Source organism: Solea senegalensis, linkage group LG11, assembly GCF_019176455.1.
Source record: "Solea senegalensis isolate Sse05_10M linkage group LG11, IFAPA_SoseM_1, whole genome shotgun sequence".
NCBI classification, from domain to species: domain Eukaryota; kingdom Metazoa; phylum Chordata; class Actinopteri; order Pleuronectiformes; family Soleidae; genus Solea; species Solea senegalensis.
Genome location: NC_058031.1, coordinates 166,759 through 184,229, shown reverse-complemented (window position 1 = coordinate 184,229; position 17,471 = coordinate 166,759). Strand labels below are relative to the sequence as shown.

At 39.6% G+C, this 17,471-nt stretch overlaps 2 protein-coding genes across 2 annotated transcripts; one reads left to right on the top strand and one right to left on the bottom strand.

Moving 5' to 3' along the window:
* The first annotated feature begins 1,034 nt into the window (after positions 1 to 1,034).
* On the top strand, positions 1,035 to 8,232 carry LOC122776788 (glycerophosphodiester phosphodiesterase domain-containing protein 5-like). The gene is made up of 8 exons (XM_044037511.1): positions 1,035 to 1,085; positions 2,532 to 2,635; positions 5,318 to 5,411; positions 5,627 to 5,686; positions 6,055 to 6,153; positions 6,836 to 6,929; positions 7,952 to 8,097; positions 8,179 to 8,232. The coding sequence occupies exons 1-8, from the start codon at positions 1,035 to 1,037 to the stop codon at positions 8,230 to 8,232; spliced, it is 702 nt and encodes a 233-aa protein (XP_043893446.1).
* Positions 8,233 to 11,107: 2,875 nt separating this feature from the next.
* ttpal (tocopherol (alpha) transfer protein-like) lies at positions 11,108 to 16,241 on the bottom strand. The gene is made up of 6 exons (XM_044039437.1): positions 16,031 to 16,241; positions 14,952 to 15,178; positions 13,909 to 14,152; positions 13,527 to 13,720; positions 13,181 to 13,291; positions 11,108 to 12,792 (listed from the first exon to the last, which is right to left on the bottom strand). The coding sequence occupies exons 2-6, from the start codon at positions 15,159 to 15,161 to the stop codon at positions 12,514 to 12,516; spliced, it is 1,038 nt and encodes a 345-aa protein (XP_043895372.1). The 5' UTR covers positions 15,162 to 15,178; positions 16,031 to 16,241; the 3' UTR covers positions 11,108 to 12,513.
* Between the last annotated feature and the right edge of the window lie 1,230 nt (positions 16,242 to 17,471).

Sequence of the window (17,471 nt, the reverse complement as noted above, 5' to 3'; positions counted from 1 at the left end):
TTAAGCACTGACTCTGAGGCAGTGGTGAGTCAGCAGTGACACCATATTGACTTATGGTGTTTGGAATGGGCTGTAAATCCTTAGTCAAGAGTTCGTAAGAATGGTTTTACTTTCTGTAACTTGCTGTCAGTCTATTTTAGGGAAAGTTTTTTTTTAATATTTGGTATTGGTGTTTGATGTGTTGATCCAAGTTTGTTCTATAGAATTGGTTTTTGGACATTCATCCTTTCACATATCCCATTTGGACTACATTTTTCAGAGCAGCTGAATGCTGCTTAATGATTTTAAAAAGTTATTGGAATATTTAAAAAATATTTGTTTGCAGCTCAACAATTTGATTTTGTTTGAGTTGGAGCCAGTTTGATTACATTTTGTTTTCCATGATTTCACTAAGGGCTAAAAAGAAAAAAGCATGCATAACAGTTAGCATGCACTTTTCCTTAAACACTCATACTCTTGAGCTTGAGCTCAGATTGATTTCTGTGCGATGGGGGCTGCACCCAAAAAAAGAAAAAAACGACAACTGTGCAGAAAGTTAATGCGATGAGTCCAGGGCAGGCCAAGTCATGTCAGGCTAGAGAGGCTTGCTGCTGAGTAAGCTGGGAAACAGGAGGAGAGGTCCAGTGTTTTAAGTCTCTGGCACCTAGGAAATCAAAGTTATTCTTCATAACTATCATTTATTTAATACAACTAGTGCAATATTTGCCATTTTTGACCAATATCCCTTGCATTTCTTATCCAAACAATGCCAAAGTTGGCACTGCACACACTGTTAATGACTGATATCTTCTTCCTAAGACAAAGGAGCTACAACTAAAATGGCACATGCTATATTGCTTGTGTTCTCCATCTAGCTTTAGCCAAAACCTAATTGTCATATTCAGGCTAATGCAGCAGTGTGAGTGGAAAAAAAAAAATATTAGATCTTCCATCTGTGAAATGACACTGAGACACAGTTTATTAGATGATGTGATCGATTAGAGAGACCTCAGTGCAGGGGATTTATTAACTGCACCATCCAGGCCCTCTAGGGCATGTCTGAGATCACATTCATCAGAGTCAGAGGGGAAGAGGAGGTTGTTCAGGTGAGAGGAAAGATGTCATCTCTCTTGAGCAAGGTCAGATAGCCCAGGTCTTTCCAGGTAGTCCTTAAGGACCGTGGGGACCAATGCTGGTGCTTTGTCATCAATGAGCAGAGCTACCTTCCATTTGTTACAGTTGTTGGACTAGAACAGCTGGAAAGAGTTTATTATAATCGGGGAATTTTCTCAATGTATATAATACATGTGCAACCCATTGTTGTTTGGATGGTGTATGGAAATTTTTTTCCCACTCACACTTTTGAAAATGCCATTTTTTTTCAACAGTCATGGCATTGACATTAACTTATACATTTTTACACTATGGTTCCAAGTTGAGTCTGGTGGTCCAAGTTTAACAGAAGCTTCAGGCAGCTTGTTTTATTTATGATTTGAATTTCCCAAACAAGTGAGAATTATTAAGTCAACAGAGCGAGTGAGAGCAGATGTGAACAGGACAGACAGGCTGTCATACCTGTGTCTCCACTGTGTCACTGCACATAATCCAGGAGATAATTGTCTGGTCCATGGCAGGTCGGTGCAATCAAGGGTGCAGCTAAACTCTATACGTATGTAGACATACAGGTTGTTTTGGCAGCAGCTCACATATGTATAAGTTTTACTGATTGACTTTCTTTTGTCTTTTTTTCTTTTTAAGAATCCTTATCACTGGGTTCAGGAGCAAAGAGCAACAGTCCAAACCACATAAAATATCAATCCCTACATGTATAGATATAAGAACAGACAGTCAGGGAAACTAGAGAAACCCCACTCTACACAGAAAGGCAACCGTACAAGATATGGTATTTATTTTACCAAATCAATTACCTTCCAGGGCCACACAGTGGAGCACATGGCTAGCACTGGTTTTTATGTCCGATTGAATTGCGTTAGTCACCAGCTTCAACCTCAGTCATTTATTTCACTTGACTCCAAGATGAAATTCTTTTGTTCGCTCCCCTGGTGGATTGTCTCTTAGTTTTCTTTAGCAAGTTCATGACTGAGTCACGACAAATGTTAAAATATTAAAAGTAGACCGAGACAGGCACACCGTGCCTTAATCCTCCCGAGTATGCCCTAGCTATGCGCTTCTGTCTGTCTGATTCTACAGATGAAGGCGCTCGGCAGTTTAATATTTTTCGTGGTTGGAGGGTTCATGACACACAGAGACGATAAATACCCAGCCTGCATGTGAAGTTATTAAAAGTAATTCCTTGTTAATGAGCAAAGTGTATTAGGGAATACACTCACTCAGGGTCAGCAGCCCAGTTGACACCATGTGCTCAAAGTAGAAGAGAACGAGCAAAGTTAATTGTTTAAAAAGTAAACCTGGAAGTGTCTGAAGATCCTCTGGAAATGTTTTGCAATAATATCTCTCTTTCTGATTCCATTTTGTGTGTGCGCGTGTGCGTGTGTGCGTGTGTGCGTGCGTGCGTGCGTGTGTGTACACAGTGGGAGTTGCTGTGGACTGTCATCCTCCTTTTCACCTTCTGCCTGCTGCTGGTGTGGTTCTACTTCTGGTGGGAGGCACATAATGACTACCATGAATACAACTGGTGAGTTCTCAACCAAACTGACAGCTTCATACGTGCCACCATATTGTTTAGGTTGTAAATTAATTCTCTCCATAATCGTAGATTAAATGATTTCGCAAATTTGGTTTAATCTGTCTGTCTTAATCCGAGCAGACTCAGCAGAGACGGATTATACCTTTTTATAACAGAGTGATTGCTCAAATAAGATTTCCTATACTGTACAGCTTTAAGCCCTGTGGCTTATTTATATAAAATGCGTCTGAAACATTAAACTGTAAACCATTCTAAACCCATAACCGTAACACCTGTTTTGAAACCATGCATATGTTTTCTTTTGTTTTTGTTTTCCTTCAGTCTATGTTTGTATAATGTGAATGTTTACTGTAGATGTTATAGAGCAAAATGGCTCATGTTACTCCTCCCATAATACACTGATGTTTCTTGACAGCTCCTTTCTTCCCCTCCCCCTCCTCCTGTTCACACACACCTCTTTCAATTTGACTCTTTATCACCACTGTTATCATCAAATTTCTTTTTTCATATTTCTTTCCCTCTGTACTTTTTGTCTGTGCTGTTCTTCCTCCCCTTGCTCATCCAATTTCTTTTTTTTTAGATACCAAAACAGTCCCTGCCCCCCCCCAGCAATGCCATTACTATCAACAGCACTATTTCTCCCTGGTGTGTTTTGTAAGGCTGCAGCGATTACTGAATTGAGAATTGACTACTAGATTAATTGTCAAATATTTTGATAATCCATTAATTGTCTTGAGTCTTTTATAATTACCACAAGCTCTGGTTGCTTTGGTCCATATACAGTAACAGAGTAATACTTCTAGAAAACTGAATAATTTTGGTTCATGGACAATCCACATCATCTTTTTGAGGTTTGGGAAACACTGATCAATATTTTCTGAAATATTTGAATACAGATCTCTGGATCTGTATTGGTTCTTTTGGGCAGACATTTGTGAATCCTTTTTAACAGGAACTGCACAAATGTCCTGCTTTTCTTCCTGCTTTTTTGTGTGGGTCCCACAGATGATAGCAGAGATGACATCCCTGCCCTTTGTGTGCTCCAGAGATTTAGCAGCAGTCTGTCCTGGACCAGCTGCACTTTAAATATATTCACAAAGGGCTGAGAGCATCAGCTCTAGTGACCCTGCTACAGCTCTGTGACACTCAAATTACTGATAAGGCTTTGAATGTAATTAGTGGTGGAGGCTGTAGATGCCATATCAATGCACACACACACACATGCACTTGTTTTTGCTCTGCAGCTGTAAACCATGTGATATAGGCATCCACTTGCTCTGGATGGATGTAATTTTATGTAGTATGTAGAATGAATAGAATGGTAATCTGTACTCTTGTGATAAATATTCTGAAAATGTGTACTCTCCCTCTCTCTCTCTCTCACACACACACAAACATACTCAAACACTGCATTGCATGTAATTGTTGAGGCCGTGTGCACACGTTACATAAAGACATATGTAAGGAGACGGTGACAGTGACACAAACACGGAGGAGTTTCGAGTCGGTCGTGATTCACCTGCTGGAACATGCCAATAACCAGTTCACCAGCCGTTGCTGTTCATGTTTGTTGGGTTACAAAACTATGTGACTAGATAGAATCTGTTGACACGTACGGCAAACAGCAGCTCAACAATGTGTAGTGTTGTACTAACACTAAAGAATTCAGTTTACCTTATTGACCGTCTCATTACCAATTTAGACACACCATGACATTTTCCCCATTCCACAGTCCCCACATCAGGCACCAGGCTAAAAATTAACTTAATGATTTTTCTCTCTGCATTCTCGACAATGAGGTAATATTGTCAAACAAGCAACCCTCCCCACTGCCCTCCAACATACACTGATTTAAAAAAATTCAATTCAAACAAATCAAACTTCTGCAAGACTGTTAAGTTTGTAAAAGTAACTGTAGATGTTTAACACTGATCTGAATGCATTCATTAAATGGTTTCACTGATGAGTGAAATCTGAACTGATGATGCTCAACACAAGGAAGTAAGAGTAGGCTGTTTTCTTCACTGTTCCCTTTTACATCCATTCATGAATAATACCATACATTAACTTTCTTTGGTCTGAATTCTGTCTCTGTCTGCAGTCACTGATGCCTCTGTGTTTGTTTGTCTGTATTAGTTTTATTGCAGCAAAATAAAGCATGAAGTTCTTGGTTTCATGGTGGGCGGTGAAACAGCAGACGACCAGTTATTCACAAAGGTTTTGTTTTGTAGCCTCGTGTTAATTGTTCTTTCACCAGATCATGCATTACAGCACACTCATCAAGGTGTATAGAGGTGGCTTGATAGTGCTTTTTTGTGTCCAATATGTCACAATGTTGAGAATGTACTGATTCCAATACTGTCTTTGTACTCGTTTTGTTTTCATTTATACAGTCTGTGACGCATTAATGTGATATTTAATCTCTACGGATTGTATCTGATTGTATATTTTTCTTTTTCCGATATCCAATCCAGTGATTTTGACCAGTATCGTATCAAAATATGACTTGGTGTATCGCAATTAAAATGACAGATAATCATTTTATAAGCTAATTCATAAATCCACCACAGATGCACGGTTCTTGGAAGTCTTTACTTCAATGTGTTCACATTCTACTGTAAGTGAGAGCTTACATGAAAACAAATATTATTCTCCGTCTTGTTCCTGCAGGTTTCTCTACAACCGCTCTGGGGAGTGGAGTGATGGCACGGTTCCTATCTTGGCAACCACCGCTGCTGGCTTCACCTATATTGCATTTTTAATGGTGTGTCCCACAAACACTCACTAAGGAGTGCTCACAGTAGATTTCTTGTTGAGGCAGCTTTTGAATTGTCCGTTATGTGTTACCAAACAAAGAGAAGTCACTTGCTGATGCTGAGCAAACTGACGCCTGTGAAGCAGCAGGCTTGTTTTTGGAAGATTTTTTTCTCTCACATGTGTTTATTTAACTTTTTTTCTTTCACCCTGTCTTTTTTTCAGGTTTTAGCACTTTGCCACATTGCACTTGGGCAACAGTTAAATTTGCACTGGCTCCATAAGGTAAAGTGCCCATCGTGTGAAAGTGTGTTATTGTGGGGGTTGAAAAATTGGGGCACAGAAAAAAAGAGGCCAGCAAGATGCATCTTTCTCTGTGCATGTGGGCATGTGTGTGTGTGTGTGTGTGTGTTCAATGCCAGTCAGCTGAACTTGTTGTTTGGATCTTGTTGTCCGAAGATGCTAATAAAAGCCCAGTAAGCGACCTGCTATCTGCAAAACAAATGCAAGCACTGAGCACTGTTGGAGGTGTAAAAGTGCCAGGAGATAATCTGGGTTATTCTTTAGTGTTTGTGCATCTGTTTGAGCATGTACATGTGTCTATTTGAAGTGTCAGCCTCTTAACTTCAATCTCTCCATCTCTACCCTTGCAGATAGGTGTGACTGCTGCTCTGATCACCACCGTTGCTGGGGTGATCTCTGTCAGTCAAACATGGGGCCAAGAGTGGGACATCATTCCTATCTCCTTGCAGGTCAGCTGACAGAAACATGGGGAAGCCCCCACGTCACTGTTTAAAGAAATGTACCGAGACTAACAAGAAAATAATCAAGAGAGAGAGAACCATGGATGTGGTAATTGCTGAAATGATTCAGCTATCAAAGGGTTTCACTTTCACAAAAAACAAACTCTTTTGATTATTTGTATGGAGTCTTTTTTAGAACATCTAATAACCAGACAAGACCATTTTTAAGTGCACCAGATACAAGAATATGGCCACAGTTACGTGTAAGTAAGTCCACGACCTGCTGATCAGAAGCGCTCACTATCCATTTTCTATTCTTTATGGAACAAGGTGTAATTCAACTCTCAATGTACCATTGTCCTGGTAACAATATCCAAAATGTTCTGGTAAGATTATGATCAGTGTATCCCTATGAGTTTATTACACCGGCGATAATGTGCGATTGAAGTGGATCACAATTTCACTGAAATCGATGCAATTAAAAATGGAGTGCTTCTGTAATTATAGCTCTTATTTCTGAGGTGTCACCATAGCAGTGTCTTAACCCCCAATAATATCTGTAATGTTATGCCACGCTGACTTCTCTCATTGTAGTTCTCTTTCTTTCTTTGTTTGTTTATCTCTCTCCCTCTTCGTTTGTTTATCTCTCTCCTTCTTCGTCCTCTTTTCTCTGGCTCACTTCTCTGTTCAGGCTACAGGTCCATTCTTGCACATAGGGGCTCTTGCTGCTGTAACAGCGCTGTCATGGATTGTGGCCGGACAGGTCGCCCGCTCAGAAAAAACAAGTATGTTTACCTTTTACTGGCACAATATGAGAGTTTCTGTTACACGACACACGGCGGGAAGAGTGTTGAATGATTAACTCCATGAAGACAGAGACCAGGACCTCCACCCAGGGTGTTGGAGATAATGGACATTCTTACTTTATGTGATACTTTCCTACCTGAACACCTTGGATAGTTTGTTTCTAAAGAGCAGTGCTCTGTTTGAGGTTTGGCAGTGTTGAGTGTGTATTATTACACCAGTTTTGTGAACACACTGAAATTATTCTAACATGAATGTGTCAGGTGTATCAGGTCTGGCAACTACTTGCTCACAGTAAAATCTTCGAACAACAAAAGTATATGAAGCTCTTTCAAGGATTTTCCCTTTCCTCTCCTTTAGACGTTCAAAACTCATACATGGCATGTTTGTCTTTTTTGGTTCTGGCCCGTTCAGAGATTTAGATCAGGTGGAAAGATTTAGTCCTGATTCCTTCCTCCATAGCATCTATGCAGTAATGCAGAGCGGAGTCTGAATATCAAGTGAGTGTGTGAGCGCACATGCTCCCGTGTGTAACAAGAGTTGACTACTCAGCCCCGCCTCACAGCTGACCTTGAAACGGTTGCATTCCTCTGTGTCCTTAATGTTGCCTTCATCGTTTACTGACACCGAGGTGGATGCAGGTCGCAATGTATCTCTGCGTGTCTGTTTACCTCCCTTAGGTCTCTGATGTCACTGCCTTGACCATTTTGTGTAGGTATAAACAGTTTTGAGCATCACTGAGAGTCAACCCAGTGTCCTATGTGTCATCCATTCTGTCTGCCTGAAACTGTCATTTCCACATGGTTGGTGTTGTTAGAGCTAGGATTTATGTCCATACTGAGGATGCTTCCTAGTTTAGATTTATGTTAATTAATGAGCTTCAGATGAGTTAGTGAGCAGTAAAGCATGGCAATTGTTTCCCCTGTTTTCACTCTTCATGCTAAGCTCTTTTTTTTCTTTTACCATTGGCATTGATTTTCTAATCTAAACTGTCTTGTCCCAGTTTTCCAGGTGGTTGTCATGCTGCTGTACCTCAGTGTGTTATTGGGACTCTTTGTGCTGCCCCTCTGCATCACATCCCCCTGTATCATGGAACCAACCAACCTCAGACCCCGTCCGGATGTTATTGGTCACCAGGGAGCCCCCATGGTGAGTCTGCTGACCTCATGTGATCAGAATCAAGTGACTCCATTTGAATTATATTACATGTGTTTTTATGTTATTGCACAGTTTAACCTCAACTATATTGAAGATACTGATCCTCTCAGAAAAATGAACATCTAACCCAGAGTGTTTTGGGGCATTTGATTCTGATCTCGAGAAGGCAGCAGGAAAACAATGCCCTTTTTATAGCTATTTGTCCACCGTGTTTTTTCTGTGCTTCTCTGCTCTTCCCATGGCTATTCTGGTCTGTTAATGACCCTGTGGTCCCACAACTGAAAATAGTCACATCAGCCCGAATTTTCTCTGGGTACCGTCGGCAAACAATGAGGAAAGGTTGTGTCTTCAAACAGCTGTTTTCCAAAATGGAGTTGGCCCTGTGTGAGCCAATCACAGTGCGCCTGTGGAGGTTCCCACTCCTCCGTGGGCTGGAGCCAACCAGACACTGCACAGATTCTACATCTTTTCTAATTTATTTATTTGTCTTGGGATCGAATTATATCTTGAAAGTCATATCGGTTTTGTTCGGATGCTCATCAGACCACCAGAGACCAGAGTTTTTCTTTAGACGGAAATCCCCCCAGATGTGTTTTAAGATGTTTAACCGTTTATGTGCACATAGATGCATCATTATCATCATCATCACTTGTATTATAGAAAACACTCAGATATATTCAGCTGTCCCTGCTAGTAATAAAATAAATACAGAAAATAAAGTGGTTTTAGCTTGGACAATTCAGTGAGCCATTGTTGTATAAATGATATGTATAATAAAATGACATAAAATGTAGGTTCAACAAAACAGAACACAGCATAATCCGTCCATTCATTGTCTCCCACTTTATCCTCCATATGACGGTTGTGGTGTCAGTCCCAGCTGACAGAGTGAAGAGGGGGGGGGTTGCATCCTGGACAGGTCGCCAGTCCATCACAAAACACATAGAGACAAACAACCATTCAATCACAGACTCACACACACAAGCTATTTAGAGTGTCCAATTAATCTCAGCATGTGTTTGTATATGTGGGATGAAACCAGCAGACCTGGAAAAAAAAAACCCACACAGACAGAACATGCAAACTCCACACAGAAAGGCCCCAGACCGGGACACGAATCAGCAGCAACCTTCTTGCTGTGAGGCAACAGTGCTAACCACATGCACACTGTGTGTCTCCGGCCCAAACTACTTCCATGCCAAGTCCGACTCCAGTCCGTGTGTACATGCAGGGCTAATCGGACTATGAATCTAGCCTGACCCCACTGTGTCTTTTTGGAGTGTTTCTACCAGCTGTATTTCTGTATATTTTTTATATACACATAGGCTTAACTCTTGGAAGTAGAAGTGTTGGTATATTGATTAAAGATAAATGTGCCTCAGGAGCTGTAGACGTCCACATTATCTCCACAGCCACAGCAATATTGGAGGTTTAGATGGCAACATAAGCCCTTAGCCCTTTTGATGCCCATAGCAAGATTGCAATGTGTGGAATTCAAATTCATTCATTCATCTTTTACCACTTTAACCTCCACATGGCGCCCCATGCGGGTCACAGGGGGCGCTGGTGCCAATCCCAGCTGACATTGGGTGAAAGGCGGGGTATATCCTGGACAGGTCGCCTGTCCGTCACAAGGCCATTAATTCAAATCATTTACAAAAGAAATGTTTCAAATGTATGGTAAAATACAGGGAAAACAGCATTTTTATCCTGTCAGTCAAAAAAACATACCTCTTTATTTAGCTGTTCTTTCTCTCTCTCTTTTCTCCCTGAAGGCTTCAGCCTTTGATAAAATGAATTATTAGATGTAATCTGCCTGTTTCTGACATCTCCGCACACACCACAAGTGCAGGTAAGCTGAGCAAAAATCTTTCTTTCTTTCCAATGAGATAACAGCAACATAAATGAATGAATAAATAAATAAACAAAGTGTGCTTTCTGTCACATTACCATGTTTGTGGATTTCCTTTGTTTGAGGTTTCATTCATGCTCCTTGATGAAATGACAAGATGCTAATATGAGGGGCACTTAAAGACATCGCCTTTGATTCCTACACTCTGGTTTAATTGATTCACCAAGGGCCAATATTTGCAGATTAATCATAAATCAAAGTAATCATAATTTACAGCCTTCACAATGTAGCACTAGTGCAGTTAGTTTGCAGCCCCTACTCAGTATCTGTCGCAAGTGCATTTTCATAAAGTTTAGGTGCTCACATGAGGCAATAATGAACTGCTATGAACTCCATCACAGCTCACCACTGTCATGGAAACAGAAAACCAACTGTATCCAACAGTGTAGGCTGCACAAAGTTAAATTAGAGTCATACTCAATTGAGAGAAACAGAGGGAATTAATGAGTTTTGTGTTGCATTCCAGGTGGCAGTGATCCTGTTTTCAAACCACATGGCAAACCTATTTTAAACTTGAAAGTAAGACACAGCTTTTCTGTTTCTGAAATGCATAGTTTTACATTGACTTTAAGGATTTAGTGACAGTATTTTTAATTCTTTTTTAATTCACACAGGGTCACCTGAGCTCAGGGCCAATGAAAAGTGTTGGGACAAAATATTAACATTGTGTATCTCATCTCATCTCATATACTGCTCGACATAAATATCTCCCTTTGATTCTGATGAGGACTTGCAGTAATTGGAAATAATGGTACTTTTTTGTACTGATTTACATACAACTTATGATCGTTTTGTAATGATAAAGCAGCACATATAGGTACAAGTGGTATTTAAACTTTGCTCCATTTTCATAAGAAACAACCTTGAAATATTAAATTAAAGGGATAAAGGGACTGTTTTCCACAATAGCCCCGTTTTACTGAAGTGAATGCAGGACTGTTTTATACTGTGGTGTTACTACTTTAGCTCAAGTGACAAACAAATCTACTTTCTCTTTTTTGGGGACCCATGAGCCCAGTTTGCTGTAATTATGTTGTAAAAATACCAGAGTCATCGCTATCTTCTGCCAAAACACAAACAAGACACCAGTGGCCTGCGTTTACTTTATTATCTACTGTCAACTATCAACGATAAATATCCTGCAATACAATTAAGCTTATTGTCTCACACACATGCTTAAAATAAAACTGTAAAAGACTGAACGTTATTAAAAGCTAGCTCCAGGCTACCACTTGAAAACAAACCCAACATTATTGCACATTTTTGTACATAGCCTGTTGTGAAATTTGGCAAACACATCTTTTTTCTACTTCCCATGTGATCCCCTGTAATTAGCAATGACCCCGTGTTAAGACTATGTGACCAACAACAGATGGAAAATGTAAAAATTGTAATAAAGGAAGAAAGAAAGAAAAAATACATGAGGCAGATTATCTGTTTTAACTGAAAATAATCCTCTCAGGAGATTCAAACTGGAGAAAATTAAACCGTCATTTTTTTTTTAAAAAAAGGCCCAAAATTGCTGTGTATGACACGACATTAGCATGTGATGTAAATGACATTATCCATTTCAACTAACTTACGAACAATCAAGTATATTTGCACTTATAAAAACAAGACCTGATGGCAATAAATGGGATTACTTTTTTGGTAACAAAAATACATAATTTATGATACATCCCAAGGAGAATCCACGGATTACAGTGGTTTAAGGCAATACATGACATTAGTACCTCCACTGAAACTGTGACTAACAGATCACTATTGGCTGGCGTGTGACTGATTTTTTTTTTATTCTTCCTCACTGGAAAATGTTACACAGTATGTTCACATTTTCCCATGTCTGCCCAAAAACAGTCATGAAACTCTTTTTGGTCCCTGTACTTACTGGCTATAAAGCGACCGTTTCCTAACGTCCTCCCAGTGGAAGAGATCGATGACAACAAGTTTTTAAGTGCCTAATTCCCTCTTTATGTTTCTCCAGACAGTGTTTTTGTGCTGAGCTTAGGTGAACAGCTAATAACACAAACAGGGAACTTGCTACAACAAAGACAATAACATCAGCAGATGGCCACTTTATTTGGCCAACAACTGCTGAGGCGTCATATTAGGTTTAACTAAATAAAGTAGTAGACCTGTGGCTTTTGTCCCACATCTCTTACATTGGAAGCACATTTTAAAAGGCATTCAAATGGCCAGAATGATCAGGAGGATTCTTTAAATATGGGCAACTGACCATTTGTACTGGACATAATAGAAATGAATTAATAGGGAACACAAATAATCTCTAAACATGCACCCGCTTATGTGAAAAGCCTCTCTGCCTGAGTCTGCAGCTGCCTTGGAATCAAGACTGAGTGTTGTGCTACATGTAAATTAGAGTAGACAATCTGCCAAAGTAGTGCTGCTTTGTTAGTAAAATAAATCTTACACAAATTCGGAAACGCGCCCTGTAAATAGTCTGAACGCGTGTTTTTAATGAAACATGAAATGCATCAGTAACAGTAGTAAAGTTGTGATCGCAACCCCCTGAAGGTGTCATCGTCCTGCCCACTTGTCTGTTCTCCTTCAAACGGCATGGAGTCTGGGAGCAATACGCCCTCTAGTGGATCTGGCTGACAAAACTCCACAATGAACTCCTCTTCACAGTCCAGCAGCAGTCTGGACCATGCACTCATGTCTAGTTGGCCTGCAGTGCCGCCATACTCCTCTGGCAGGACCATTGCTGGGATGTTCCTGTGCAGAGAGCGAAGGTCCGAGCCATGAAGGACGTACTGTTCAAGAAGACAACAAACATACCAGTTTTATTATCTTAAGTGTTTGTAATCAATATTTAATTTGAATAGAAAATGTCACTCATACTGAAGATTACATGCTACAGATACTGTAGTTGCTGGTGAACACATTAGAGCACCAAGCAGCTAAAGAGATGGATGTTTGCATCAGGAGCAGGAGGAGCACAAGCCAAACTCTAAATGTTAATATTGTGCTGTACCCGTTGTAACTATATTAAAGTGTACATGTTGTCTGTATCAGCTTGAGCCTTCCACTTTCACAGATAAAAAAAGGGCACACGCTTCAGATAAAAGTTACATACACCATACATAAAAGGGCCTTTGTTTATAACAAATTATTCAAATAATATGCAAGGACAACAGTTACCCTCTCTGCCATCTTCTCCTTTAGAAACGGCTTGATTATGGCAAATATGCCTTTGAAAATCCTGGGCTCGTTTATGATGTTAACGGCCTTGATTCTGATTGGAAACCCATCCTGTGAATAAGAAGAGAACCTGGGTTCAGCACAGAGACATCTGGTCTTTGTCAAATGTTTCATGCAATGTGTGTGCCAATGTAAACATTAAACACTGCCGTCAGGACAAGACTCAACAGGCAGTGCACAAAGACTAAGACAGAATAACATTTATCATTTTATCTATCAAACTGATTTTATTTATGTTGTTTTTCTTTCAGATAATACACACAATCTCCTATGATAGAGTGCTTACCTGGAGGATGCTCACAACTTTTTTGGCAAGGAATGGGCCTGGATTGGATGCTTGTGACATACCCACACCAGTGTAGTCTGCTAAAATGACTATGCCGTTCACCTGTGTCTCCTCTGGCTGGATTAACTTCTCCAGGGTCAGATAAATGGCTCTTACATTGTCAACAAATGGATAATCATTTGGTTTCCATTTTCCTGTAAATAGAAAACTAAACTGAGTAATTGCAAAAAATGACTAAAGCAAATAAATGAACAATTATTCATGCATAGGTTTAAATAAACACACAGATTGTAGGCAATGTGAGTAAAGTCATTATAAAATGGTCAAGTCATTGCAACACTGCTGAATTCTTTTTTGAACATTACATGCTGTAGATACAAACCTGGCCGGAGACAAAGGATGTATCGTCCGTTGGGGTCTGGCCGAGGCAGGACAGTGAGGAAGCCCAGGTCCAGGACGTGCTTTACCGTAGATGGCTTCAGGTCCTGGAACACCTCAGGCCAGGCTTTACGACCCGCTTGATAATTGAGCAGCAGCTGCAGGGCACGGTCGTAGTCAAACTTCCTGGCCCGCAGGAAGCGCAGGAGGAAGGCATCGTCTAGCCTTGTCCGGAGATTAGGCTGTTCCTGTAGAGCCAGGTGGGGGAAAAGGAACTTGTTGAATAGGGTTAGGGTTAGGTGGTGCACGTAATAAATCAACTGCAGAAATAGGAAGTCTTCATTAAAAAGTCTAGTCAATATAACTAAAAGCATTAAATCCAGACCAATACAGAGGAAAATGCAATTCTTTACTTTACAGTAAAAGTAACAATAAAGCAGTGTCGAACTACTCCACTGCCAATTAAAGTCCAGAATGATCTTACCGTCCATAAATTCTCATCTTTAATCTATATCTATGATATAATAATCAATATCAACCATCTACAATAATATTAATGGCACATTTGAGACTAAATATAGAAAATGTGTTTTAGTGGGATAATATTATATGTCAATGTCTGCATTCCTGTGTCCCACCCACACAAATGTTGTCACTATTTTTGCCTGATGATTCTCAGAACTGCGTGGGTATGCTCAGGCTGAGTTTTCTCCTGTTAAATTAATTATTTTTCATTGGAGCATGTTTAGACGTTTTCATACTATTATGATTGGCACCTTGAATTTGGTTACATCATCACAAAACCCTGAACATCTTTGCAAGTCAAAGTAAACAAATTCTGACTAAAATTGTGAAATGCTCAAGTAAATGTTAATGTAATGTGCCCAACTAACTTTCAATGTACTTTGAAAAGTATTTTAGTAAATAGCAAATACCCATCACTGCCATTGGTGCTTTAAATGCTAGTCATAAACAGGTACAGTTGTCTTGAAAGCAGGATTGAGACTGTGTTTGTTTGAATGTAAATATAAGAGCCCAAAACAGAACCTTCAATATCATGTCTCTGAGAGCTTGAACATCCCGGAGACGCCATTCTGGTTTCTCCTGGAGCTCCTCTCGGGCTTTGGCCACCAGTTCAGGGGTCAGGTTGCAAGAGTAGATGGGAGGAGGAGGTCCAGGGAACCAGCTGTGTGCTGCAGCTACTGATGGGTCCACTGGAGGAGACCTGAGATCGATGGACTCATGCTGATCAGCCATGGACTGACTGTGAAGAGCTGTTCAGAGAAAAACACGTGTGAAATGTACACTTAGATTGACAAAACTAGATCTTAGATAAAAACAATAATATATAATATTACGCCAATCATTATTAGGGGCCGTATTGATATATTCTTTTAGCTTTCAAAATGCTTTTTGCTTTTGTCTGAAACCAAACACAGGGGATTTATTTATTTATTTATTTATTTATTTAATTAAATAAAATTACTAAAGCACCCACCAACATTTTTTTCAGCTCTAGAGTACTTATTGGTATATATGTGCATATACACTGAAATGATGGCATGATGACATTGCCATGTTTATCCCATCATCTGACCAAAAATCACAAAACTACTTTAGTAAATGTACCTCAACAGTAAACTGCAAGTATTGGATTGTTTTTACTTATTAATAACAATTCATCAATGTAATATTTTTGTTAATAAGCAGATTAGTTGTTTGGTCCAAACAACGTCAGAAAGACTGCGGAAAATGTGCACTGTTCAGAATTATTATAGCACATTTGTTATCACATTTAAGAAGCTGAAAATCCATTAGAAACACACTCCAATTAATGGGTTATCAAAAATAGTTTGGGGGTATTTAATTCAGATAAAGCGTTGCTGCAGCTCTACTAGAAATCATTTCACTACGACAACGCTTGTATCCACAAATACTATTTTAACTGAACTGGTTCTGAGTTGAAGGTAAAACGTCCCTGACGCTTGGGAAGAGTTAAATTTCCGTCTGTAAAACCACAAAAATGAACACGTCTCTGTTTGTGTTCACGCAGCAGCAGTGACTCACGGTCTGATCCAACAACTGCTGCGACAAAAATAAGGTCAGAATAAAGACTGAATACCAACCCGGCAATGCGCTTAACGTTAACGGTTAACCCTCTACGACATACGCGGGCGTCTCGTGTGAGCGTCCATGTGGAGATGCTTCAAAACTGTTCCAAAAAGAGATAAACGGAGACGCGGCAAGAAGAAATCCAAAGCGTCATTAACAAAAAATCTCCACCGTACTGTCACGAAAATCGTTTTCCGGGTTCAGAAAAGACGCTCTCTCATTGGGCCATTTGGAACACGTGATACACAGAGACGCCCTCACGCGCACTGTGTACGTCAAGCTGTACGTCATCGGATGTTGACAGCCATGCTGCCTTCACAGAAAAAAGAAAAAAGCCATGCTGCCTTCATGTTCCTCCATTAATTCACAAATGACTGACTAATGTTGCAGTTTTACACTTTTCCCTCTCTTACATCAACACATACCACACCTTTTCAGTGAATAACTGGCATAAATAGATCTTCTGCTCTTCTTCAGGTTATTATTACTTATTACGGATATTATTTAGGTTTGTATTAAGCACAGCACAACAAAACAAGTACATTTCAGGCCACATCAATGCTGACCAGGCTATAACTGACTGAGGTAAAACTACATTAGTAATATAAACAAAATGATTTTGTTTTTGTTTTGTTTTTTTCTGCATTGAGTGGAGGTATGAGCATCTCAAATCAGTAGATGGCAGAGTTTGCCTGTGTCTTCGAAACCACAGTCACAGATCACTAAAGGCAAAAGTCAGGTACAGTATATTTGATACTTCCAAATGTAAAAAAAAAGAAGATATATATATATATATATATATATATATATATATATATATATATATATATATATATATATATATATATATATACATGTATAATCAATTTAATATAAATGTAACTGTTTGGTGTTGTTGCTTTGGAGAGGGAAATATGTATTTCCTCAGGGAGGACCTTTGACCTTTACTCATGTAAATCCACTGTTATGGTATGATAGTTTAGTCTGATTTCAGCTATTGTCTTAAAAATTCCCCAATGTTTATTACATTGCAACAAAGCAATAAGCTACTGTAAATGGTTTTGTTTGTTTTGTACATCTATTCTTTTGTTTGTTAGTACAAATATCTAACCAGCCAATGACATGGCATCGATTCTATGCATTAAGGGTTCACATGGTCAAGATGACCTGCTGAGGTTCAAACTGAGCATCTAAATGGGAAGAAATTTTTATTTGACTGTATTTGAACATGGCATTGAGGCTAGTTTTCAGCAGTTGTACCACAGCAGGAGAATACCTCACAGGGTGCCACTCCTGCCTACTTTATAAGGTGTTATCTGCACCTAGTAAAGTGGCTGGTAAGTGTGTAAGTTGGAAAAACATCCATGCCATTGCTTTACTTTCTCTCTGTGTCTTGAATCAGTGTTTTGTATAATGATTTTATGACAGTTTATCAATCTGAAGCAACATGTTGCA